We start from the raw sequence: 23,033 nt of genomic DNA on the forward strand, positions 1-23,033 counted from the left end.
CAGGGGCAGGTCGATGCAGTGCCGGGGCCGAGGCACCTGGATTAAGAAGTCACACAACAGTAAGGCTCCTGCCTGCCTAGACTGGAAACTAACAACCTTCCCCTATAGCTCTGTGTTCTCTCCATCCAGCAAGACCTATGGAGGTTCCCACACTGCAGGGGGAGGGTTGGGGCCCAAGAACCCTGTAGAGCAGGGGTCCCCAACCCCCGGGCCAGCACTAGTCCGTGGCCTGTTAGGAACCGGGTCACACAGCAGGAGGGGAGTGGCGGGTGAGCGAGCGGAGCTTCATCTGTACGCGCAGCCACTCCCCATCACTCGCTTTATCACCTGAGCTCCACCTCCTGTCAGCATTATGGTGAGTTGTATAATTATTTCATTACATATTACAATGTAATAATAACAGAAATAAAGTGCACAGTAAATGTAATGTGCTTGAATCATCCCAGAGCCATCCACCCCCGCCCCGCCCCCCTGTCAGTGGAAAAATTGTCTTCCATGAAACTGGTTCCTGGTGCCAAAAAGGTTGTGGACCACTGCTGTAGAGAGTTAGCCTGGTCCATGAACTGAGACATGTGGACACCAGTTCCCAAGTACGAACAAAAGGTCAAGGCTTTTCCATCTCTGCACATCTTTGATTCACTGCATCATGGCCCTGATGTACATTTCTATCGACATTGCAAGCACTTGGACGGGCTTTGGGGGCAGTGCTAAGAAACACGGCTTCCTCCCAGGCGCCATGCACAAGCGGCCCAACGTGGAAAGTAAGGAGAAAAAAATTCAAATCAGGGCTGATGTGAGCCTCACACTTAAGCATCAGTGGTGTCAGAACTAAAATTCCTGAACCAGGACTGAAGCTAAGGGCAGACGTCCTGCTGAGGCCGGTGACCGTGGCCGCAGGGAGGGTGCTGCCATCCTTTGCCGGCCCCTGGTCTGTCTCCCTTACTTGCAGGCCACAGGCAGCCCTCGGGATCTTTCCTTTGCTTCTCTCCCTGCAGTTCCCTACTGCTGACCTTGTGGCGTCTGAACACCATCCAGCTCCCGGGCTCCATCCCCTCAGCTCGAAACCATTTCACCCAAACTGCCCTGCCCAGACTGACCCGTCACTCCAGGCAGGAGCCACCCTCATTCCACTTTCCATCTTTGTCACGTTGGTGCCTCAAATGAGGTTCTTTCCTTATTCCTCTATGCGTGTCTTTAAAAGCCGTACCGTGTAAGCTCCAGCGTAGGCCCAGATTCCTTTCTGCTCCTTAGTCTCTCGATTTCATTTATGAATGAATGAATGGACCTTCGAATGCATGTGTAGGCATTTCGTGAGCACTTACCATGCGTCTGATTCAGAGACCTTAACACATGGCAGTTTATCTTGTACTTGTAACAATGGTGGGATGTAGGTTTTAGCCCCACTTCAGAGATGAGAAAGCCGAGACTTGAAGTTGGAGTAACCTGCTCAAGGTCACACAGCTGGTTGTTGGCCAGGACTGCAGCAGGGCTCTTGCGGCTCCAAGCATAGCATCCTCTCTGTGACGACATCACTTCGCTCTGCATTCCAGTCTGACAAGAGACACTGGGCCAACTGAGCACCACACCCTTCGTTTTATGGAGGTAACTCTTCCTCCTTGTGTTGAGGGCCCTTTGAAGCACACAGTAGGGACAGTATTCACTAGCTCTGAGGTCCGGGGATGACCCAGTAACCAGCATCGTTTGACCAGCGGAGGTGACTTGGATGGGTGCCTCTACTCAGTGTGTGTCTGCATGGCCTCGAGCTGTAATTTACGTTCTGTTTGACCTCAGAGAGTAACAGTTAACATCGGTGCTGTTGTGATTTGACACACAAAAGGTATCTGAAGCAAATAAGTGACCCCTATCAAAAGAAAATTATACATCATCACATATAAACATGCTAAGAGGCCAGATGGGAGGATACCCCGAGGGCCCTGTGTGTCCCTGGTGATCCCGGACCACCCGCCAGAGACCACGGCTCCAGGCTAGCCCCCTCCAGTCTGCTGTGCACTGTCCCATGTGCTGGCTACCAAGACAGCGTTACCTCCTAGAGGAGAGGCTCTTGGGTTTGGAAGCAGTGAAGGGGTGCTTTTCCCAAAAGAAAGTCATCCCTGAGAGTCTCTGTCCCATGAGGAAGTGGTGAGTGTGCACCTCGGTGGAGGTGACCTTTTGAACCTGGGCTGAAGATCACGGAGCTGGGTTCTACTGTGTAACATCAGGCACTGCCCTTGGTCTCCTTGTTCTTGGAGCTAAAGGCAACTGCTCCAGATGCTCTGAAGGGCTGTCAGAGTCTTATGTGACTTTGGAAAGAACTAAGAATATTGTTTTGGTTTTGCATTAAAATTCCTACTTCCATGTGTTGAGAATACCTGAGCTTTCAAAAGACCATCCCCTGTTCCCACCCACCCCCTCACTTTCCCAGGAACCCTGAGAAAAAGAGGGAAAACTTGTCTTTTGAAAGTCAAGGAAATCCGATGGCACTGATTGCCCTAGTCCCTGTGGGCACAGCCCAGGTATTTATCTGAAATTATGTGGCTGGACCACGTGGCGATGCTGAGAACTCAATCCAGGGAGGGAACTCGGGCATGCTTATTTTGTAGGGAATAAAAATCTGAAATAGAAGGGTTGGGTTGAACCCTTTTGAAGAAAGAGCAGGTGAACAGAAAGGTCAGTACTCAGACAAGAGAAACCCAGAGCGGCCGAATCAGGCAGTGCGCCCACCCTTGCAGAGGAAAGCTGTCCTTGCCCATGGAGAGGCCGGTGTCCCTGTCTGAATGCCAGGTCTCATCCCTTCACTCTGTCCAGCTAACTGGGCAGCTTCGGATGACAGTTGAGCTTAATTGCTTCATTCACGTGAGCCTGGTCAATTGGCCCGCTGTATTTCTCATCAGAAATTAATAGACTACCTTTCTCAGTTATATATAGATCCGTATGAGTTTGACTAAAATTTGGCTGTAAAAAGTCATCTAATCAGAGTCCATTAAAAATATAAAGAAATACATCCTTCAGAAGAATTGGTTCTTACCATGCAGTGGTAACCACTGAGCACGGGTCTCACTGCTGTCGATGATGGTAGCGTTGTGGTTGGTCTTTATGTTTGACTTCCACCTTCAGATCCCGGTGTTTCATAGATGCTAAACAACGCAACTTCAGTCATGGGAAGTGTTTATTTTCAGAGGTGGGATGCCCTCTGCCACTTTCAACTTCTTGTTAACAAGATGCCCATTCTATCAACAACAGGGCATTAAGCCAGGCCACTTGTCCTTTTGGTATCTAGTGCTATTTTTGGCATGAATTTTAGACCCACGGAGAGAAAGGTCTTCTGTGAAAGTGATCATATCATTTTGAGTTCCTGGGTGTCCTTATTATCTTGACATGGACCAAAAAAACCTGACTTCCGCTGTGTCAGATTGTCTATTGCTGATTTGTTACCAAATTAATACCAAACACTAAGTAGCATTAGAATGGAAGAAATACTTTTTGCCACAAAGCAGAGAATTCAGTCTTGGATAAAGAATGTTTTCCCAGTCTATGGAGAAAAATCATCTGTGTGTGTGTGTGTGTGTGTGTGTGTGTGTGTGTAGGAGGAGGAGAGAGGGAGAATGCTTCTAAAAAAAAATTCCTAATTTAAGTCCACGGCTTTCTTTTTCCCCCAATTAAAGTCAATCTGAAAATCATTTTTTTATTTTTTTTAACATCTTTATTGGAGTATAATTGCTTTACAATGGTGTGTTAGTTTCTGCTGTATAACAAAGTGAATTAGCTATATGTATACATATATCCCCATATCCCCTCCCTCTTGCATCTCCCTCCCACCCTCCCTATCCCACCCCTCTAGGTGGTCACAAGCACCGAGCTGATCTCCCTGTGCTATGCGGCTGCTTCCCACTAGCTCTCTATTTTACATTTGGTAGTGTATATATGTCCATGCCACTCTCTCACTTCGTCCCAGCTTACCCTTCCCCCTCCCTGTGTCTACAGAGTGAAGCAAGCCAGAAAGAAAAAAACAAATACTGTATGCTAACACATATATATGAAAATCATTTTAAATCATACATTTGTCATGGGAAGCCAGACCTGAAAAAAGATTCCTTTGAAAATAGAGGCCATTGCTACCAATGTAGTCGTCTCTAAAAGCTGCACGATACGTGAAATATTTTCATAAAGAAATGGCAAAAAAATTTCTTTCCATCCAACTTCAAGGATTACTTCACTAGATGGAATCAGCCAGAGATGCAGGAATATATCTGCAGAAGGTTTTATCAGCAGGACCTGCTCTGGAAACCTGTGAGTTCTGCCAGCTTCCTACAGGTCCACAAAAGTGGCCCATGGAGTATACAGGGGAGATGGTTAGGAAGCTTGATGTAAAGACTCACCCAGATCATTCTCAAGCTGTTTCTCTTTTTTCTACCAACAGGTTGAACTCTTTAAAGAGCCATGTTTTCAAAAAGTTATTTCTCGACCCCAGAAATTTTACACAATCGTAACCAAAAGAAACAAACCGGCTATAGCACTGATACGGCAGTTTCTAGGTCAGATATTGTTCTTAGGGCTTTCCATATACCCCTCGTCGAATGCTTACAATATACCTATGACGTAAAGGCTCTTACTGGCCCTTTTACATATTGAAAACCCAGGCGTAGAGGGTACAATGGCACAGCGGGTCAGTGGCAGAGCCAGCATCGCCCCCCAGGCGGCCCGGCTGCAGGGGTGACTCAAGGGTGGGCGCGCTGCCTGCTTCTGCCGCTCTGGGCTTCTCTTGTCTGCATGTTGACCTTTCTGTTCACCTCCATCCTTCTTCAGAGGAATCAATGAGGAGCTCCAGGTCAAGAGGGCAGAGCAACTTTCTCTACTTTCAGGTGTTCTTAAGCCCCTCCGGTACAACAGAAAATAAAATTTAACGCATAACCCACAAGGAGCAAAGAGCAGAAATATAGACAACAAAACTGTGAAAGTTGGAAAGCAAAGGGAGAGTGGGAAATGATGCAGCCCTAACATAAGACAGCTGAGTCCCACACCAAGAACTGACCTGGTTTCCCCTAACCCCTCCCCACCCGCCCCCAGAGCGGTCCTCAGCACACAAGGCACAGGCAGTGCTCAGTTTAGACCGCAGGGTGCTTCTCCTGGTTGGCTGTGGTCTCCGCTCTCGTGGTTTAACCCTTTAGAATATCACCTCTGATGAGAAGGCTTCGGCATGGGCCCCTCCAGCTGCTTTTGGAAAGTTGATGGATGGTCTGTGGAAGGAAAACAAGGACCATCTGAAAATTAAGAAGCTGTCAGAGCCCCAGTTTTCCCTTGCCTAGTCCCCTGAAGACCGGAGGTTTACTTCTTGGCCAGGATAGAGCGGCGGCCCTCCGATGGAGGAACACTGGGACAGTTTAAGGTCTGAAACAGGGACGAAGGGTTGCCCACAGTGGGTGGAGAGACTTCCTTCTCTTTCCTTTCGTCCCAGATGTGAGGCAGCTATGTGTCACCCACCGGGGTGGGGACGGAGGGATCCTTCCCAGAAGAAACTGATCAAGCCAGGTCCAGGGGATGCCGACCAGAGGAGCCAAATGCCCCAGGCAAACCTTCCCTTTTCAGAGCTTCCCATCAGCTCCTCAGCCCCAGGTTCCTAAACGTGGGCCCACGAGAAAGAACGTGATTGGACTGAAGAAACCTTCTCGCCTGAAAGACAGAAATCAAACCGACAAACAGAAGCAGGTATTTTGGAGAAAATAGGGATCATAAGAGGAGAAGCAAGTGTTAGGACAAAACCTCTTCTTAATATATCCTCAGAAAATATGCTACTCTCATGAGACAAAACAGAACAATACATACTACTTTTAACTTCAGAGAACAAAAAGCACTTAGGAATGAAAAGTATGATAGAAATGAAACCCAATAGAAAAGATTATAGACAAAGGTGAGGACGTTTTCCAGAAAATACAACAGAGACAGAGACAGACAGACAAAGAGATATGAAAAGTGGAAAAGAAGGATGAGATACAAAAAATAGAGAAAAGACATGAAGATTTAGGGGCCCAGCTGGGCAATTTAGAAGCACATTTAGGAGTTAGCTAAATGTAATTTTTAATGATACAAATGAACTTATTTACAAAAGAGAAATAGATTCACAGACATAGAAAACAAACTTACGGTTACCAAAGGGGAAAGGTAAAAAACAGGGGAGGGATAAATTAGGAGTTTGGGATTAACGTATAGTAGTGTGTACTACTATTTATAAAATAGATAAACAACAAAGACCTACTGTATAGCACAGGGAACTATACTCAATATCTTGTAATAACCTATAGTGGAAAAGACTCTAAAAGAATATATATATGTGTACATATATCTGAATCACTTTGCTGGACACCTGAAACTAACACAACATTGTAAATTAACTATATTTCAATAAAAAATTTAAAATAAATAAATAAATATAGTTTTAAGCCCCTGTATCCACTGCACGTGGGAATCTCCTCTGCTTTCTTCCAGTTCACTCCCCGTCTACACAGCATCACGTCTCACCACATCCTTTCATGGGTTAAACTCATCCTGGAGCCCTGTTGGCTACTAACCATGGAGCACAGCTCCGGAGCCAGGGCCACTTGAGTAGGAAAAATCCAGGCCGCACCGCCCAGTCCTAACTGCGTCAGGTGCTGCCCAGGTGGGCCTGACTGTGGGCAGGCTGCTGGATCCCCTTCTCAGAGAACTGGCTCTTCTCTCTGCAAACTCAGCCACAGGAGTCACTCTCAGCACACCTCTGGGCTCGGCCTTTGCGGTTTACAGATGGGCAGCCCGAGGGCACCGATGAGTGATGGCCCGAAGCCCCAGGGGGCTGGATGAGTGCCTGAGAGTTGGAACCTCCTCCCAGGGCCTCCTCCCGCAAAACACACCTTGGAATAACAAGGTTCTTTCAGGCCTGGTTCTCAAAAGAAGCCCCGATTAGATAAAAGGTCTGTGTTAAGCCTTTGAACTTGAAAGGGATGACAGACCAGATGGAGGGGCGAGTCTGTGATCAGCGGAGGAGGAGGTGGAGTCCTGGAAGCAGCAGTGAAATCTCACAGAACAGAAGTTTCTCTGCAGGCTTCAGACACATGGGCTGCTACTTCAGTGGAGCGTGGGGATGCTGAGGAGAGACGCAAAGGAACTGGAACTCGTTGTCTTCACCTGGGCCCTGCTTTGCTAATTAGCTGTAGAATCTGAATCATTCCTACTCCAAAGATAATTTTTCCTCTATGTGTTCGGTACCATTCTGCTTTCTAATTTGTTGCTTTTCGTTCCCTACCTGGCCTGTTGGAGATTTAATGTTGTCTGGCTTCTCTGGGTTGTGCTTTATTATTATTATTATTATTATTACCAATATACACGGTTCAATTGGTTTAAAATAATTCTGCGACGGGCCTCATCGGTGTCTTCAGATAACAGACCCAGCTCTCGGTCAGGAGGAGCGTTCATCGGGGCCATGTGTACAGAGCCCAGGAGCCCTGCCCCTACACGCATGTAGAACATGTGTGTGGTCAGGTCCTCAGGACTACACAGAGGTGCCGTGGCCACCCAGCCTTCCCAGGTGTTCATTCCGAGAGCCAGGGCCCGCCCACGCCATCAGTGTGTGATTCACTGCCATCAGTGAGATGCAGGGGTACATAGCTGGGCCAGTTCTCAAGCTTTGGTTTATTTTGAAAACATTCGGAGAGCTGATAAGAATGCATATTTCTAGGATCTCTCCAGAATGAGGTATATTAGGTATGATTCGGTCAGATTTGGTGGAGCCGGTGGGGGCGGGCAGAAAACCCAAAATAACAAAGGCTTTTACAAAGTAGAACTTGTTCTCTCGCATGTGAAAGTGCAGAGATGGGTGCCCGGCTGGTGCCCAGGGACCCCGGCCACGATGTTGCCGCCCCAGCCTGGTGGCTTCCACGTCGCGTCTCTTGGTGGCTGCTCCTGGCCTAGAGATCACGTAGGACTCTCAGCCAGCAGGAAGGGACCAAGAGGAGAAGAGCATGCCTTCGTGCCCGTGGCCAGGGCAAGCTGTTGAGGGCCCAGGAAGGATGTTTTTGAGGACAAAAAAAGGGGAAGGGTGACAACCCACTCTGCACAGCACACAGGGGTGGAGACCAGGAATCTGCCTCTTTAAGCAGCTTCCTCAGTAATCACGATGCAGGGGCCTCTGGACCAGCTGCAGAAGCACTAACCAGCTCACCTGTACTCACAGCCACACGCCAGCCTTTAGCCTGCTGAACAGAATGCCGACAGTGCCTTACATTAAAAAATGAACTTATCCTCAGCACCACCCAGGAAGTAAGTTTCATCATCCTCATTACAAATGATTCCAATGACTTCTCCCAAATATTTGACAACTCAAATACCAACGTCTAACACATAGGTAGATAAGGTAGGAAAGAGTAAAAGGAGGCGTTCAGAGAGAGGGAGGGACGGGGAGGAGAGGGGAAGAGAGCGGATACAGGGGCGAGAAAGAGGTGGCATTCCAGAGCGGTTGGCGGATGCCTCCAGCGACCGGCTCCTGACGGCCCACACCCTGTCTTGTGCAGGGCACTGTGGCTCATCTGTGTGGGGAGAAATACTTAGCCTTTGGGGGTTTCTCTCCTTTCCTAACTGTCTCTGCCCGTTTAGAAGGGTCGGCTGGGCCAGTGGGGAGGGAGGCTTTCCTTTCGTAGATGCAAGTTCAAGGTCTGTACCTTTCAAATGACACCATGAAGATCCCTTTGTCCCAACCATCTTAACTGCCCCCCATGCAATACGTTGTTCTTATTTTCCGTGTACTCATGTTGGAAGTTCCAGTTACTATGACTGAATATCGAACTACCCCAAAACTTGGGGGTTTAAATCTGACATTTACTGGGCTCACAAGTCTGCCGTTTGCACGGGGCTGGGGCGACCAACACATCTCTGCTTTGCGCTGCGGTGTCAGCCGGGGCGGCTCCTCAGGAGGCTCCCTCCCTCCTGTGCCTGGTGGTGATGGCTGTCAGCTGAGACCTCGGCTGGGTCTGTCACCTAAAACACCTCGATGTGGTCTCTCCATGTTGCCTGGGCCCCCTTGCAACGTGGTGGCTGGTTCCACAGGTGAATTTCCCAAGAAAGAGAACCTGGGGCATGCAGTACTGCCCTGTGACGAAGCCCCAGGAGTCTCATTTCTGCTGCATTCGACTCTGATGCAGTCAAAAGCACTGCCCAGTTTCAAGGATATAAACTCCATCTTTGGATGGAAAGCGCCAAGGTTTTGAAAAAGCATTTGGGACCAGAAATACTGTTGTGGCCATGTTGGGAAAACCCCATTTGCCACACAAGCTGAAAAGATTTGCCGAGTTTTCTTTCTATGGTTTATATGGTTGTATTCAAAATATATACATATATATATATAATATGCATTTTTTAACTGCACCTGCACACTTTGTCCTAAAATTCAGATCTGGACTTTCTTGAAGACCATGGACAGAGTGTATTATGTAACAGAGCCCTATTCTCATTGTATGAAAGGTAGGCGTCCTTATCTCAGCTTTCTGTAAGCTTAGATGTAAGAAATATTAAAAGTTCCTTAATAAGTAAGACTCGTAGCCTCCCATCCAGATGTGTACGGTCTACACTTAAATAGTATGACTTTTTACCGCCTAAACCATTCATGGCAAATCTCCCAACTGTCTACCATTTCTACTGCATATCCGATCTCTTCTTGGAAAAGATGCTTGAATGGAAAAATATAACTTGTTTATGAAAGCCTTTAAGAAATAGTCGAAACAAATGTCTTAAGTATAGGAATAGGAAAATGTGACTTTCTCCCCATATCTGTGATAATACTTGCTAGTGAGAGCAAGAGTGTTTGGGACCCTGTGGATTCATGAGAGTTCATAGTGAAACGGTAACTTCCAGAGTCCCCAAGTTCTAACACTCCAGTCTGCTCATTCTGTTTTTTTATTCTGTTGAAATGTTGGCAGTTTTTCAGTCTAGCTAATGTTTCAGCAATTGCTAGATGCCAGAAACTTGAAGGGACCTTATCATTAATGAACCCCATGTTATTCCAAGACTTCATAGAACCGTTCATGCTCTTTAGGGAAATTCCGCACACGCTGTGCGTTTCCTCCTCAGACACTGTGAGCTGACAAAGGGGTATTGACCGCCCTGCTTCCTCCTGAGCAGAATGGGGATAAGCGACTCTCAGGAGTCGCCGACTCTGATGGCCATTCTGACTGGTGTGAGGTGGTACCTCACTGTAGTTTTGATTTACATTTCTCTGATTATTAGCAATGTTGAGCATCTTTTCACGTACCTATTGGCCATCTGTATGTCTTCTTCGGAGAAATGTCGACTTAGATCTTCTGCCCATTTTTCAATTCGGTTTTTTGTCATTGTTGTTATTGAGTTGTATGCGCTGTTCATATGTTTTGCAAATTAAGCCCTCGTCGGTCGCATCATTTGCAAATATTTTCTACCAATCCATAGTTTGTCTTTTCGTTTTGTTAATAGTTTCCTCTGCTGTGCAAAAGCTTTAAGTTTGATTAGGTCCCATTTGTTTATTTTTGCTTTCCTTTCTATTGCTTTGGGAGACTGACCTAAGAAAACATTGATAAGATTTATGTCAGAGAATGTTTTGCCTATGCTGTCTTCTAGGAGTTTTATGCTGTTGTGTATTATGTTTAAATCTTCAAGCCATTTTGAGTTTATTTTTGTGCATGGTGTGAGGGTGTGTTCTAACTTCATTTATTTACATGCAGCTGTCCAACTTGCCCAGCACCACTTGCTGAAGAGACGGTCTTTTCTCCATTGTATATTCTTGCCTCCTTTGTCGTAGACTAATTGTCCAGAGGTGTGTGGGTTTATTTCTGGGCTCTCTGTTCTGTTCCATTGATCCATATGTCTGTTTTTATGCCAATACCACACTGTCAAAAACTTGTTTTTTATGCTGTATGGTGTAAGGTGGAACCTCTAAGAAGGTAAACAAATAGGTGGAAGAAAGCCGAGTGTGACACTGACCATTACAGAGCAGTTAACTCAGATGCCCAGGCTGGCACAGCTCACTGTGAACCCAAAGGGTATCTACACTGGCATCCCACCTGCAGAAGATTACCTGAACCCGAAGGTGCCTGAGAGTGCCAAGAGCTTTAGACCACACAGACCATCTTACTTTGGCACAACCTTGAACAAATGAATCATGCCCACCTCTCCCATCTTCCACCTCTTCCACCATCAGCAGCCGTAACATCATAGCAGTCACACCTCTGCCCTCACTTCCAGGACCCAGGTGCTAGATCTGCTCACTTAAACCTCACAGTAACCCCATGGGAAAGGACCCCATCTCACAGAGAAGAAAATAGAAGCCCAGAAAGGTTAAAGGCCACACAGCTTCTAAGTGGAGATATTGGAATTCCAGCCCATGTCTGAATCCAAAGGCCACATTCTCTCCCACTCAGAACAGCACAGAGTTAGGGCATTGCTTCCAAAGAGCCCCTTTTGTAATTTCACCCGAGAGCCTGTGACACGTGTCATCACATTGACTGCACGTCTACTCTGAGAGAGCAGCGTCTGGAGGAAAGGGACCACGAAGAGGCGAGTGGTGATGTAGGAAAAAAGAAGATGGGAAGTTCTGGTTTGTGCAAGCCATGTAGAGTGCAGCCTCACGTGGCACCATGGGGTGGGGTGGGGGGTGGGACCTTCTCTGAGCAGCAGAGGGTGATGCCGAAAACTCACCCTTTGTGCACTGGTGCCAAATAGAATCTTGGAGACGAGTTGTGGGTGAAGTAGAAAAGAACAGCTTTATTGCTATGCCAGGCAAAGGAGGACACAGCAGGCTTGTGCCTCTCAAAACCGTGTGCCCCGGCCTGGGAGGATTTGGTGAGTTTTATAGCATTGGGTTAAAGGCAGGGTTGCTGATAAGGTGATAAGGATCAGGGTGCGTGCAGGGCCTGCCTTCCTTTAATCTGGCCTCAGCTGGTCTCCTGATGAGCTTCTCTGGTTCTCAAGGTTATCAAACTGTGACCTTCTCTGGAGTGAAGAATGCTTCATCAAGTAGTTAACATCTTCCATTTGGGGGGGGGGTTAGTTCTGCAGAAGAGCTCAAAGATATTGTTCTGTGTATCCCTTGAGGGGGACCCAGGACCCTGCCCCAAGGCTGCACTGTTGTTTCGTGGCTGCTCCTCCCTTGTATTCTGCACCCCCTCCCTTCCCTGATTAGCAACTGTTTGAACCTGCCCTTTGGAACTCAGGGAAGGTCATGGAGGCTGGAATCTGTTCGCCACAAACAAGAAACAGGGGACACAGAAAGGCTTTCATGCCCAGGAGCCCCACAGGGTCCTGCTTGGTTTCAAGGAGAGGGCTTTCTGGAGGGATTGGAGGCCAAGCTGACAGGCACCCAGAACCTGGCTGGTTAGTTTTGACCAGGGCTGGCTCCTTTAGTTTGGTTAACCAAACACGCACTGGTCCCTGGGTGTGGTGGGGCAAAGGACAGCGGGTGGGCTCCTTAGTCCTGCAGACTTCTCTCCACTTCCATCCAGTGCATCAGCCTGTGGGCTCAGGCTTGCTGCTGCTGTTGCCATCTTTGAGATCATCCACCCTTTCCAGGGAGGAGGCATGGGAATTCCAATTCAGGGAACGCATCTGGAGGAAACATTAGAGCATGAAGCCTTGGCACTAGGTCGTTAGCCGAACAGAAATAACGTTGAACCTAGATTCTGCACATGAGGCTTGATGCCCTGGAGCAGCCACAGTGAGGACTCCTCCTCCCTTTCCCCCTCCCACTCCGCCTTCCCCTGTCTTTCCTCCTCCCCCTCCTCTCCTCCCCCTCCCTCCTCCCTTTCCCTCCTCCCCCCTCCTCCCACTTCTCTCCCTCCTCCTTTTCCTCCTCTTTCCTGTTCTTCCTGTTTTCCTCTTCTTCTTTCCTTTCTCTTACCCCTCCCCCTCCCCCTCTTCCTGCCCCCTTCCTCCTCCTGCCCTCCCCCTCTTCCCCTCCCCTTCCCACTTCCTGTCCCAGCTTTATTGAGCTGTAACTCACATACTATACAACTCATCCATGTAAACTGTATGATTCAGTGGTATTTTGTGTATTCCCAGAGTTGTGCAGCCATCACCTCCATCAGTTGTAGAATGCTTCCTCACCCCCAGGATATACTTCAAGACTTGGCTAAGGCTCCGGACCCCTCTCCACCCCTCCCCACCTCCTCCTTGAACAGGTCTAGACACTGGGTATACAGTGACAAATAAGACACAAGTCCCCTTTTATTTAAAAAAAAATCTTTCTTCATGACTTTCTTTAGTACTTGTATTTGTGACCATGTATGTTAAAGTATCTCTGTAGATGGGGTGGGGGATACATCATGAATATTTCAGAACAAACCTCCCAGAGTCACTCTTTCTGTGGGTAGAGCATCTCTGCCTCAAAACTTCTATATCCAGATCTTTCACGAGGAAAGGAACTTCTGATACACCATAGACATAGAAACATCTTAAAATGAATAGTAGGTTATGTACTCAAATGTTGGCCAATCAGGAAGGGTTTTTGCCTATAAGGATTCCTGCCCTCAAGAATTTAACTGTGTAATTTAAGATATACATAAAAAATGATAATGCAAATCTTTAAGTGCTGTATCAGCTTACAGTATTACTGACCATCAATAATGGTGATTAGACTAGATCCCATTTGTTCATCCATCCATCCATTTATTCATTATTCAGTCAATACATATGGATATCTACAATGTGTCAGACACTATTCCAGGACTAGGAGTGTATCTTATATTTTTATATTACCCACCATGCAAAGCACATAGGAAGACTCAGAAAACACTTATCATTTAATATTGAAAATGCTATTTTGGGGGACTTCCCTGGTGGCCCAGTGGTTAAGACTCCATGCTCCATGCAGGGGGGCACAGTTTCAATCCCTGGTTGGGGAACTAAGATCCCGCATGCTGCACAGTGCGGCCAAAAAAAAAAAGAAAATTCTATTTTTTGATGTCTTTCACCACGAAAGTTTAGGAGCCAAAAAAGTAATTTTTTGCTTTTCTTTTCCAAATGCTGTTTTTCTGGGGAAGCTTTTCGATCCCCTGAACTAGCCTCAGAAGATAAATGAGTAAACTTCACTACATTAATTTACTTTTCAAAATTCATCATGATTTATGCCCTATTTCATTTATTGCTCAAATAAGCAAAATCAGAACTGATTGCATGATTATTTTGAGATGTAATAAGTCCAGATAATTTTATTCTTCCTTAATCTTTTTTTTTTTTTTTTTTTACCGATCCATCTTCACCCTGGGGATGATTCATCACAGAGCTTACCATAGATTCTTTAAAATAAATATGTAAATAAAAAGACAGAAAAATGGGGGGAGGGCACCAACCAACCCCAAAATAAATACATAGCTTCATGCATTTTCTTTCTTATTCACACACACACACACACACACACACACACAACACACACACACATCCTTCAGAATAATCCAGTCCATGATGCAAAATCATTTGATGACAATGAACCAGGTCTTGGGCTCCAGGCAGAGAGCACTGTGAGTGGTCCTCCACATGTGAAGTCGGCATCCAGGCCCCTCTGATGGAGCAGCTTCCTCCACAGGGAGCCATGTGAAAGCACAGCCAGAGGTCAGCAGATAAAGCTTTCTTGGGTTTACTTTGGTCTCCTCTCTGAGGGTCTTTCTACTTTGTTCCTCAGTCAGTTGGAGATTTTTTTTTCCCTTTGACCACAACAGGAGATTAATCTTCAAACAAAAGTTGATCAGCTCTGTGTCCTTAAGCCAATCACTTACCACTCAGGGCTTCAGTTTCCCTGAGAAATGAAAGGTTGTTAGTTTCCTGGAGCTACAGTAAGAAATTACCACAAACCGAGTGGCTTAAAACAACAGAAATTTATTTGCTCCCAGTCTGGAAGCCCGAGTTCCGAAATCAAGGTGTCAGCGAGATCATGCTCCCTCTGACACCTGTAGGGGCCCTTTCTCACCTCCTCCAGCTTCCGGAGGATGCACTCAGTCCTCCGTGCTCCTGGCTTTGGGTGCATCGCTCTGATCTCTGCTTCCATCATCACACGGCCTCTCCCTCTGTGTCTTGTCTTCATGTTATGAAGACTCCAGCTGCTGGATTTGGGTTAGCCTCCCCTCCCTTTCAAGAATGACCTTATTTTAATGTGATGACAGCTGCCAAGACCCTATTTGCAAATAAGGTCTTATTCACAGGTACTGTGTGTCAGGACTCAGTATATCTTTCGTGGGGACAGAATTTGACCCACAACATAGAGCTTTGGCTACTTGACCTCTAAGATGCCTGCAGCAGGTTCCTAGTTTGCATGACTGGGGGGACTGTGGTGTCCGCACCAGAGCAGGGGGCAGAAGGGGCTTCGTTTCACTCGTGTCAACGTTGAGGACTAGTGGGATGTCTATGTGGAGACACCCTGTACGCCGTCTGAGGTTTGGGGGGAGACCCGGGCTGGGTTGCAGTGTTGGTGCTCCTCAGAGTAGGAACTGAGGTTGACCGTGAAGCAATCACCAGGGTGGGGAGCGTGGAATGAGAGGAGAAGGTGCGGCTGGCGGAACCCAGGTCACTCACTCTGAAGGAGTTGGCAGAGGAGGAAGAGGCCACAGAAGGAGAACTTGGCAACTCGATGGTGATGGGAGATCTCAAGAGCAGCTTCAGCCTCACAGTGAGATGGAAGCCACGTTCCACTAGGTTGAGGATGGGGTCGGAGGTCAGAAAATGGCCCCGAATGGGACCTACTGCTCACTGAGGTCTGGGAGAGAAGACCAGGGGGTGAATCGTAAGTGGATGGAGATGCCTCGTCAGGTTCGGCGTGTTTTGTTTGTTCCTGCATTACGTGTCTTTTGTACATAGATGGGAAGGTGCCCCCATGGAAAGGAGTAAGAAGGAGGAGAGGATGAAGGTAGAAAGTGCAGATGGAGCAAGTCCTAGGGAGGCTGGGGCTGCATAAACGTGACTCCACAGAAAAGGGAGCTCCTTTACCGGGTGGGAGTGTACGCTGGTGCAGCCGCTGTGGAGAACAGTATGGAGGGTCCTCAGAAAACTGAGAATCAAGCTACCATAGGATCCAGCAATCCCACTCCTGGGCATATATCCAGACAAAAATTATAATTTAAAAAGACACATGCACCCCTATGTTCATAGCAATGCTATTCACAATTGCCAAGACATGGAAGCAACCTAAATGTCCATCGACAGATGGATGGATAAAGAAGATGTGGTACATACATACAGTGGAATATTACTCAGACATAAAAAAGAATGAAATAATGCCATTTGCAGCAACATGGATGGACCTAGAGACTACCATACTAAGTGAAGTCAGAAAGAGAAAGACAAATACCATATGATATCACTTATATGTGGAGTCTAAAATATGACACAAATGAACATATCTGTGAAACAGAAACAGACTCACGGACATAGAGAACAGACTTGTAGTTGCCAAAGGGGGTGGGGTGGGGGAGGGAGGATGGGGAGTTTGGGATAAGCAGATGCAAACTATTATATGTAGGATGGATAAACAACAAGGCCTTACTGTAGAGCACAGGGAACCATATTCAGTATCCTGTGATAAACCATCATGGAAAAGAATGCGAAAAAGAAAATGTATATATGTGTATAACTGAATCACTTTGCTATACAGCAGAAATTAACATGACATTGCATATCAACTATACTTTAATAAAATAAAAATTTTTAAAAAGTTACCTACAAAAACACACAGGAGAACCTTACATGCATATTGCTAAGTGAAAAAAGCCAATCTGAAGAGGCTACACTCTGTATGATTCCAACTCAATGACATTCTAGAAAAGGCAAAACTATGGAGACAGTAAAAAAAAAAAATTCAGTGATTTCCAGGGGCTGGGGGTCAGGGGGAAGGATGAGTAGGTGGAGCACAGGGGATTTGTACAGCAGTGAGACTCTTCTGACCCTGTGATTGTGGATACATGACACTGTACATCTGTCAAAGCCCATAGAGCACACGAGGCTGAGAGTGAACCCTAATGTAAACTATAGAATTCAGTTAATAATAATGTATTGATATTGGTGCATCCGTTGTCACAAATGTACCACACTAGTGCAAGAAGTTCATAATTCGGGAAACTGATGCCAGGAGAGAGAGGACATGTGGGAACTGTAGTTTCTGCTCAGTTTTCCTGTAAACCTACAACTGCCCTGGAAAATAAATGTTAATTTTCAAAACTAACTAATAACTAATAAAAATAAATAATAAGGTTTACCAGGAAGGTAAGTGGGAAGGAAAGGATTTGATGGTTCTAGGCTGGAATGGAAAAGGAGGTACACAGGAGGAGCTGGCTTAGACAGGAGAGGGGATGCCTCATCCTCGGACGCTGGAGTGAGGATGGACGGGTACCTACATGTGTGGGCAGAGGGGACGCCCCTGCCTCTGGTAGCAGGGAGCTGGGGTGCCAGCTGAGCCTTCCTGGAAGCAAAGGCTGAACCTACATTAAGAGTGAGGCCTATGAAAGACCAAAGGGCAGCAGCAGGATTGGGAGGAAAAAGCTTCAGGCCCCAAGGCAAACATGGCAGCTGCAAGGCTGGGAAAAGGAGAAGAAGCCGGATTGGGCCTCAGACTCCTGCATGTCTGACCACCTGGGACAACCCAATGGGGAGCTCAGAGCAAAGACTGCCCATCGAGGACCCTGCACTGGGTGAAAGTGTCAGGCTCCAGTGCCCCGGCCATGATCAGTCGTGGGCCGGGGGCTGCCCAAGGTGAGCATGGCCTGGCATGAAAGCTGAAGCCGACTCCTGACGTGAGCAGCTGGGAGCCGAGCCGCAGGTTCTTCCTGGAAGGTGATCAGAACTGGGGGCCCCTTCCTGTCTGCCCCACAGGTGGGCCTCTGCTCAGAGGCAGTAGATAGAAGGGGTTGTGAAGAGAGCAGCAAAAGATTGGAGTTGCTGAGAACACGCCCACCCAAGACTTGGTTGTAAGGACGATGACGGGAAGGGTTGGAGACTCCAGCTGGCTCCGTGCTTTTCTCTGCTGCTTCCAGTGGTCTATGAAGGAGGTAGACTGAACATAAAACCAAGTTGGGTGTTTGCTAGGCTTGTGAGAGGGGAGCCATTCAGTGGGAGATTTGAGCAGAGGATGAATGACCATCAAGTGGATCATTGGAGGGGGGAGTTGGAAGAGATAAGGCTGAAAGGCACTTTTAACATGAAAGCAAAATAATCCGACACAGTCGCAGGCAGATGCTAAAATACAGGCTTAGTTCATAGAAACAAATGAGGACATGGTTGAGAGCTGACTTCTCTATACCCAAGTTCCCATTGAATACAGAAGCGTAGGACATGCGTTGGCTTGCTGCGTTCTGTGGAGTAAATTTGTCCCTACAGATGGTAGATGATTGTGCCTCTGGTTAGAATTACACCTAGATAGTGGTGCATGGGTGACTTGAATATTTACCAGTTTACCCATGAGTAAACAAACGGGCATTTTTCAAATATCTCCTAGGTAAGCGCTGTGCTACCTGGTTTCAGTATGTATAATGTAATACAGTATACTATTGAGTCATGTGGTCTGTGGTCATGTGTGATCAGCCCTGGCGCATGCTCTGTGCCTCGGGAAGCTGGCACTCGGCTGCTAGACTTCTGATCCCCAGCCTGTGGTTCTTCCTGTTACTGTGCTGCTCCCACACTGGGGACACTCTGATGTGTCGGTGATGAGCAGAGGGAAGTGTGCATTGTCTCTAGAGAGGGTGTAAAGGTCTCCTGGGTGCAGGGGAGCAGAGGTCATAAAGCTGGAAGGTGTGCATGGCCGGGCGCTCACCCAACCTTCTGAGACACTTGATCCACTGGAGGTACCGTTTCCAGGTAGCATTTATGGAAATTGACACTCGTTAGATTAAAGAGGAGTTAGTCTGCTGTTCCTGAATATCCTAGACACCTGCTAGAAACCATAATCTAAGAAACTGAATTTCAATACTAAGTAAGGCTGTTCCTTTCTGATCTCTTACCCTGTCCTCTGTGCTTGGAAAATTCTAAATCAACCCAGGCCAGGTGAATGCATTAGACCTTAAAACCTGCAAAAGGTCTTTTACTCAGGGCCACCCCCATAACCCCTCCATCCTTACTTATTTGCTTGTTCAAATGTGTGTGTTGAGTGCTGATGCTGTCTAGATATGGAAGTAATTTTTTTTCAATTCAATATCGAGATTACAGTATGTTGGGAGGGGAATTCTCTAACTGTTCTTTATTTCCTATAATAATGTTTATGACCAATGAGACATAAGCTATTAAAATTCTTTGGAATTTTTTAGCTTTCTATTTTGAAGAATTTTGGGTGAAGAAAAGTTGCAAAAATAGTACAAAGAATTCTCTTCTATTCCTCAACCCACTTCTCCTACTGTCAGTGTATTTTATAACCACAGTATAATTATCAAGGACAGAAAATTAACATTGGTACAATATTATTCACTCAATTACAGACCTTATTTGCATTTGACCAGTTTTTCTACCAGTGTCCTTTTTCTGTCTCAGGATCCCACATTCCTGTAGATGTTATTTCCCCTCAGTCCCCTCCAGGCTATGACGTTTCCTCAGTCTTTCCTGTCTTTCGTGGAAAGAAAGATCACTTCTGAAGATCACTGGTCAGCTGTTTTGGTGAGCGCCTCCATTTGGGTCTGTCTGAAGGTTTCTCATGATTGGAGTAAGGCAATGCATTTTTGGCAAATATACTGTTATCAACCCACCCAAGTTGGTCCCCAACAGGGGTCTCCTGCGCGGTGTCGCTGGAGCCAGTAGGAGGGGACGGAGCTCAGTTCAGAGGCAGATGGAAGAAGCTTTGTTCTCTGAGCGAAGAATGGCTTGCGCTGCAGACCAGGCTCTCTGTCGCCAGGCCCGGGCGGGGCTGCTTTATAGGGTCTGGTCGGCGGAGGGGGCGGGGTTCTCGGGGGCGGGGCAGCGGCGCCGCTCACGCTCCAGATCGCAAAGTGCCGGGCGCAGCGGTTCTGCGCACGGCCCGCTGCCGCCATCTTGAATCGCCGTGTTGTGAGCAGCGTCTGTGCACAGGGCCGTGAGCCGAGGCGTCAGGCGCAGCCGTTTCGCGTCAGAAACTCTGGTCTGAGCGGGCGAGGCCTCTGCACGCGACCCCCTGTGAGCAAGTGGAACTAGACTAAGCACAAAGGAAGAAAAGGTTAGACTTATGACCCAGATTCTGTTTTCATTCTCCGGGAATCGTTGACGGGGTTTGCCGGTGACGATACCATATATAGGATGTTGTCTCTCAGTGCATCTTGCTGAAGGTTCGTGATGTTGATGTGTTTCACTTCTGGGGGTGTTGACCCGGATCTCTGGGTTGAGTTGCTGTCTGCCAAGCTTCTCCCTGCAGACTTGTCATCTTCTTCCCCTTTGTGGTTGATAAGTATCCTGCGACTGTGCAGATCTTGTTTCTCCTCAGACTTTCACCCACTGATTTCAGCATCTCTCGGTGGATCTTGTCTGCAGGGTTCATCACTGTGGTGTTCGTCCAAGGGTGATGCTCCTTCCTTCTCCCCTTCTACGTGGATTGATTGGAATTCTCTTGTGAGGAAGAGCTGGCTCTCCCCGCCCCCACTTCGTTATGTATTGGATTATTTATTTATATTAGTAAGGATTCATGGATATTTGCTTTATTCTGTGGGTCAATCCAGTATTATCATTATTTTTTTTTGCTCAAATTATTCCAGCTTTGGCCGTGAGAGATCCCTGTAAGTGAGGTTCTGCCTTCTGTTAACAAGCTCTACCTTTTTTTGAGTATTTCCTTACTTTCTGGCCCATAAGATGTTCCAGACTCATCCTGCATTTTTCTCGTTCTAGCCTGGATAAATTTCTTCTCCTAGGAGCACTATTTTATTTATTTATTTTTTAATTGGAAGATGGTGCTGAGAGAGCAGCATGTGAGCCCACTGGGCGGGCTCGTTGTTACTGGTGGTTACTGGATCTAGTCTTCTCTATGAACAGAGCAAGGACATGTATGTATGTGTACTAACCTGTGGACTCACATATCTGGATTTTGGATCTATCTGTATGTATGTGTGTGGATGTATAGGTGAGAAATGATATCAGTGTAGTTTCAATTTGTATTTCTCTAACTTTGCCTGTGTTTGAGTACTTTTTAATACATTTAAGGACCATTTTTCTATATTTGTGAATTATCTGTTCATGTGTTTTTCTTATTTTTTTGTTTTGGTCTTTTATAACCTCCATATTTTAGAGTTATTTATGTAATAGGGATATTAGCCATTTTTCCATGGTATTTGTTATTAATATTTTCTTCCAGTTTTCTATTGTTTGTGGGGTTTTGTCATGCAAAAATTTTTTAATTTTTATGTAAATTTACCCCTCTTTTATTTTATCACTTCTGGATTTTGAGTCATCCTTAGAAAGCCTTTCCCTCCACAGGGTTAGAGAGGAAATCACCTATGTTTATGAAAATACTTTGAAATATTAAAAACATACAAATGGTGGGATTTGTTAAAATCATTTGGAAGCTGGAATGTTAGACGCGCTTCCTCTTCTAACTGCCTGGGTACCAGACTTCCCAGCCAGCTCCTCCTGTCATGGTCACCCCTTACTCCGAACTTTATCACCCACCTTCAGGCTTCCCTGGTTTCTCCAGACCCATCTCCATGCCATCTAAAACTACCCTGGGGCTTTGCAGACTATCTTGTCTTCCCTGACACTTTTTACTCTGAAATGTATTCTGCTTTGCCCTGATAGTATTGTTAAACATTTACTTCAGAATTTTCTACTGATTCAAGCTCTGAATCAGCACATCCTTACGCATTTCACCTCCCTTCCCTTCTTGCTTCGTCTTGGTTCAAGCAACTCCTGAAATTCACCGTCTTTAAAATTCACCAAAGACCACTCAACCCTAGTCTCTCTGCAGATGAATGAGCACATTCATAGCTGTGTCTTCTGCACAAGAAGCATCATAGCCGAGTGATAGATAGGGTGCTCCCCTGACAGTCTGGCCTATTCAGCAGGACACAGGGAACAGCAGCATCCAGAAGAAACATGGACGTCAGTCTCTCCTACACGTGAACACAGTAGTAGCTACAAAATATGCTGAAATATTTAATATTTACAAAAGTGTTTTTTTTCTTTTTTGTTATGACTTTTATTCATTATTACCTTTATTTAAGTACATAGACGGGATTTTTTTTAGCATGGTGTTTTGCATATCAGTAAATTAAGAATGAAAAATGTAAGTGATGTTTGAAAGAAAAAAATCCTTCTCCCATGCTTCCTCTCACTCCTTCTCACCTCAGTGTCTCTCTGTCTCTCTGTCCCTCCCTCCCTCCCTCCTTATCAACACAAACCAAAGGGTGGACTCTGTCCTGAGACCACCGGTTTTAAAAGGTCAGAATGACCTGGCATTATGCTTGGGAAAACACCTATCTGCCAGGAAAGCCAAAGATGGAAACATAAGTTGTGGGGATTTATTACTGCATAGCTATGCATTTCCATTTTTAATTTTGACTATTATGGATACTTTAAAGGCTGATCTACAGACCTCTCTGCATGTTCTCTCTTGATGAATATTTACTATTAAAGCTAAGCAGTGATGGATCTATTGCAGGTTCATGTAAATTTTATATACATATATAAATATATATAATTATATATATAAATATATAATTATATATATATATATATATATATATATATATATATATCTGAAGAAATCTAATGGATGCTGAATGAGACATTTTATTTAATAACACAAGTTCCTGAAATTGATTCAGTGGAAGAAAAAGGAGTAAGTTTCAGCTGGAGGATAATATTACAGCATCTTAAATGCTTGTTTCCCACCATTTTTCTTTGCTTGTTTTTTTTCTTTCAGGGATCCTCAAAGTCTAGATCCACCAGAAGTCAGCAACGCAAAACTTCAGTATGCAGGATGGGGCCCCAAGGGTCAGCAGCTGGTAAGCACGTCGCTTTCAGTGACCAACTTTCTGTGTTGAAGTTTCTGTTTTATAGACTGTATATATCTCACTATACTCAGAATCTGTGTTTGTGTGAATTTAAGTTTTGAAAAAGTC

At 46.0% G+C, this 23,033-nt stretch overlaps 1 protein-coding gene across 1 annotated transcript in view; it reads left to right on the forward strand.

Annotated features, from left to right (window-relative positions):
* The window catches only part of DPP6 (dipeptidyl peptidase like 6), an 804,405-nt gene that overhangs the window by 570,659 nt on the left and 210,713 nt on the right, over positions 1-23,033 (forward strand). The window contains exon 7 of the mRNA XM_060107540.1: positions 22,835-22,916. Within this exon, the coding sequence (XP_059963523.1) occupies positions 22,835-22,916 (82 nt within the window). The remainder of the gene's footprint in view (positions 1-22,834; positions 22,917-23,033) is intronic.

This window comes from Mesoplodon densirostris, chromosome 9 (genome assembly GCF_025265405.1).
Source record: "Mesoplodon densirostris isolate mMesDen1 chromosome 9, mMesDen1 primary haplotype, whole genome shotgun sequence".
NCBI lineage: Eukaryota > Metazoa > Chordata > Mammalia > Artiodactyla > Ziphiidae > Mesoplodon > Mesoplodon densirostris.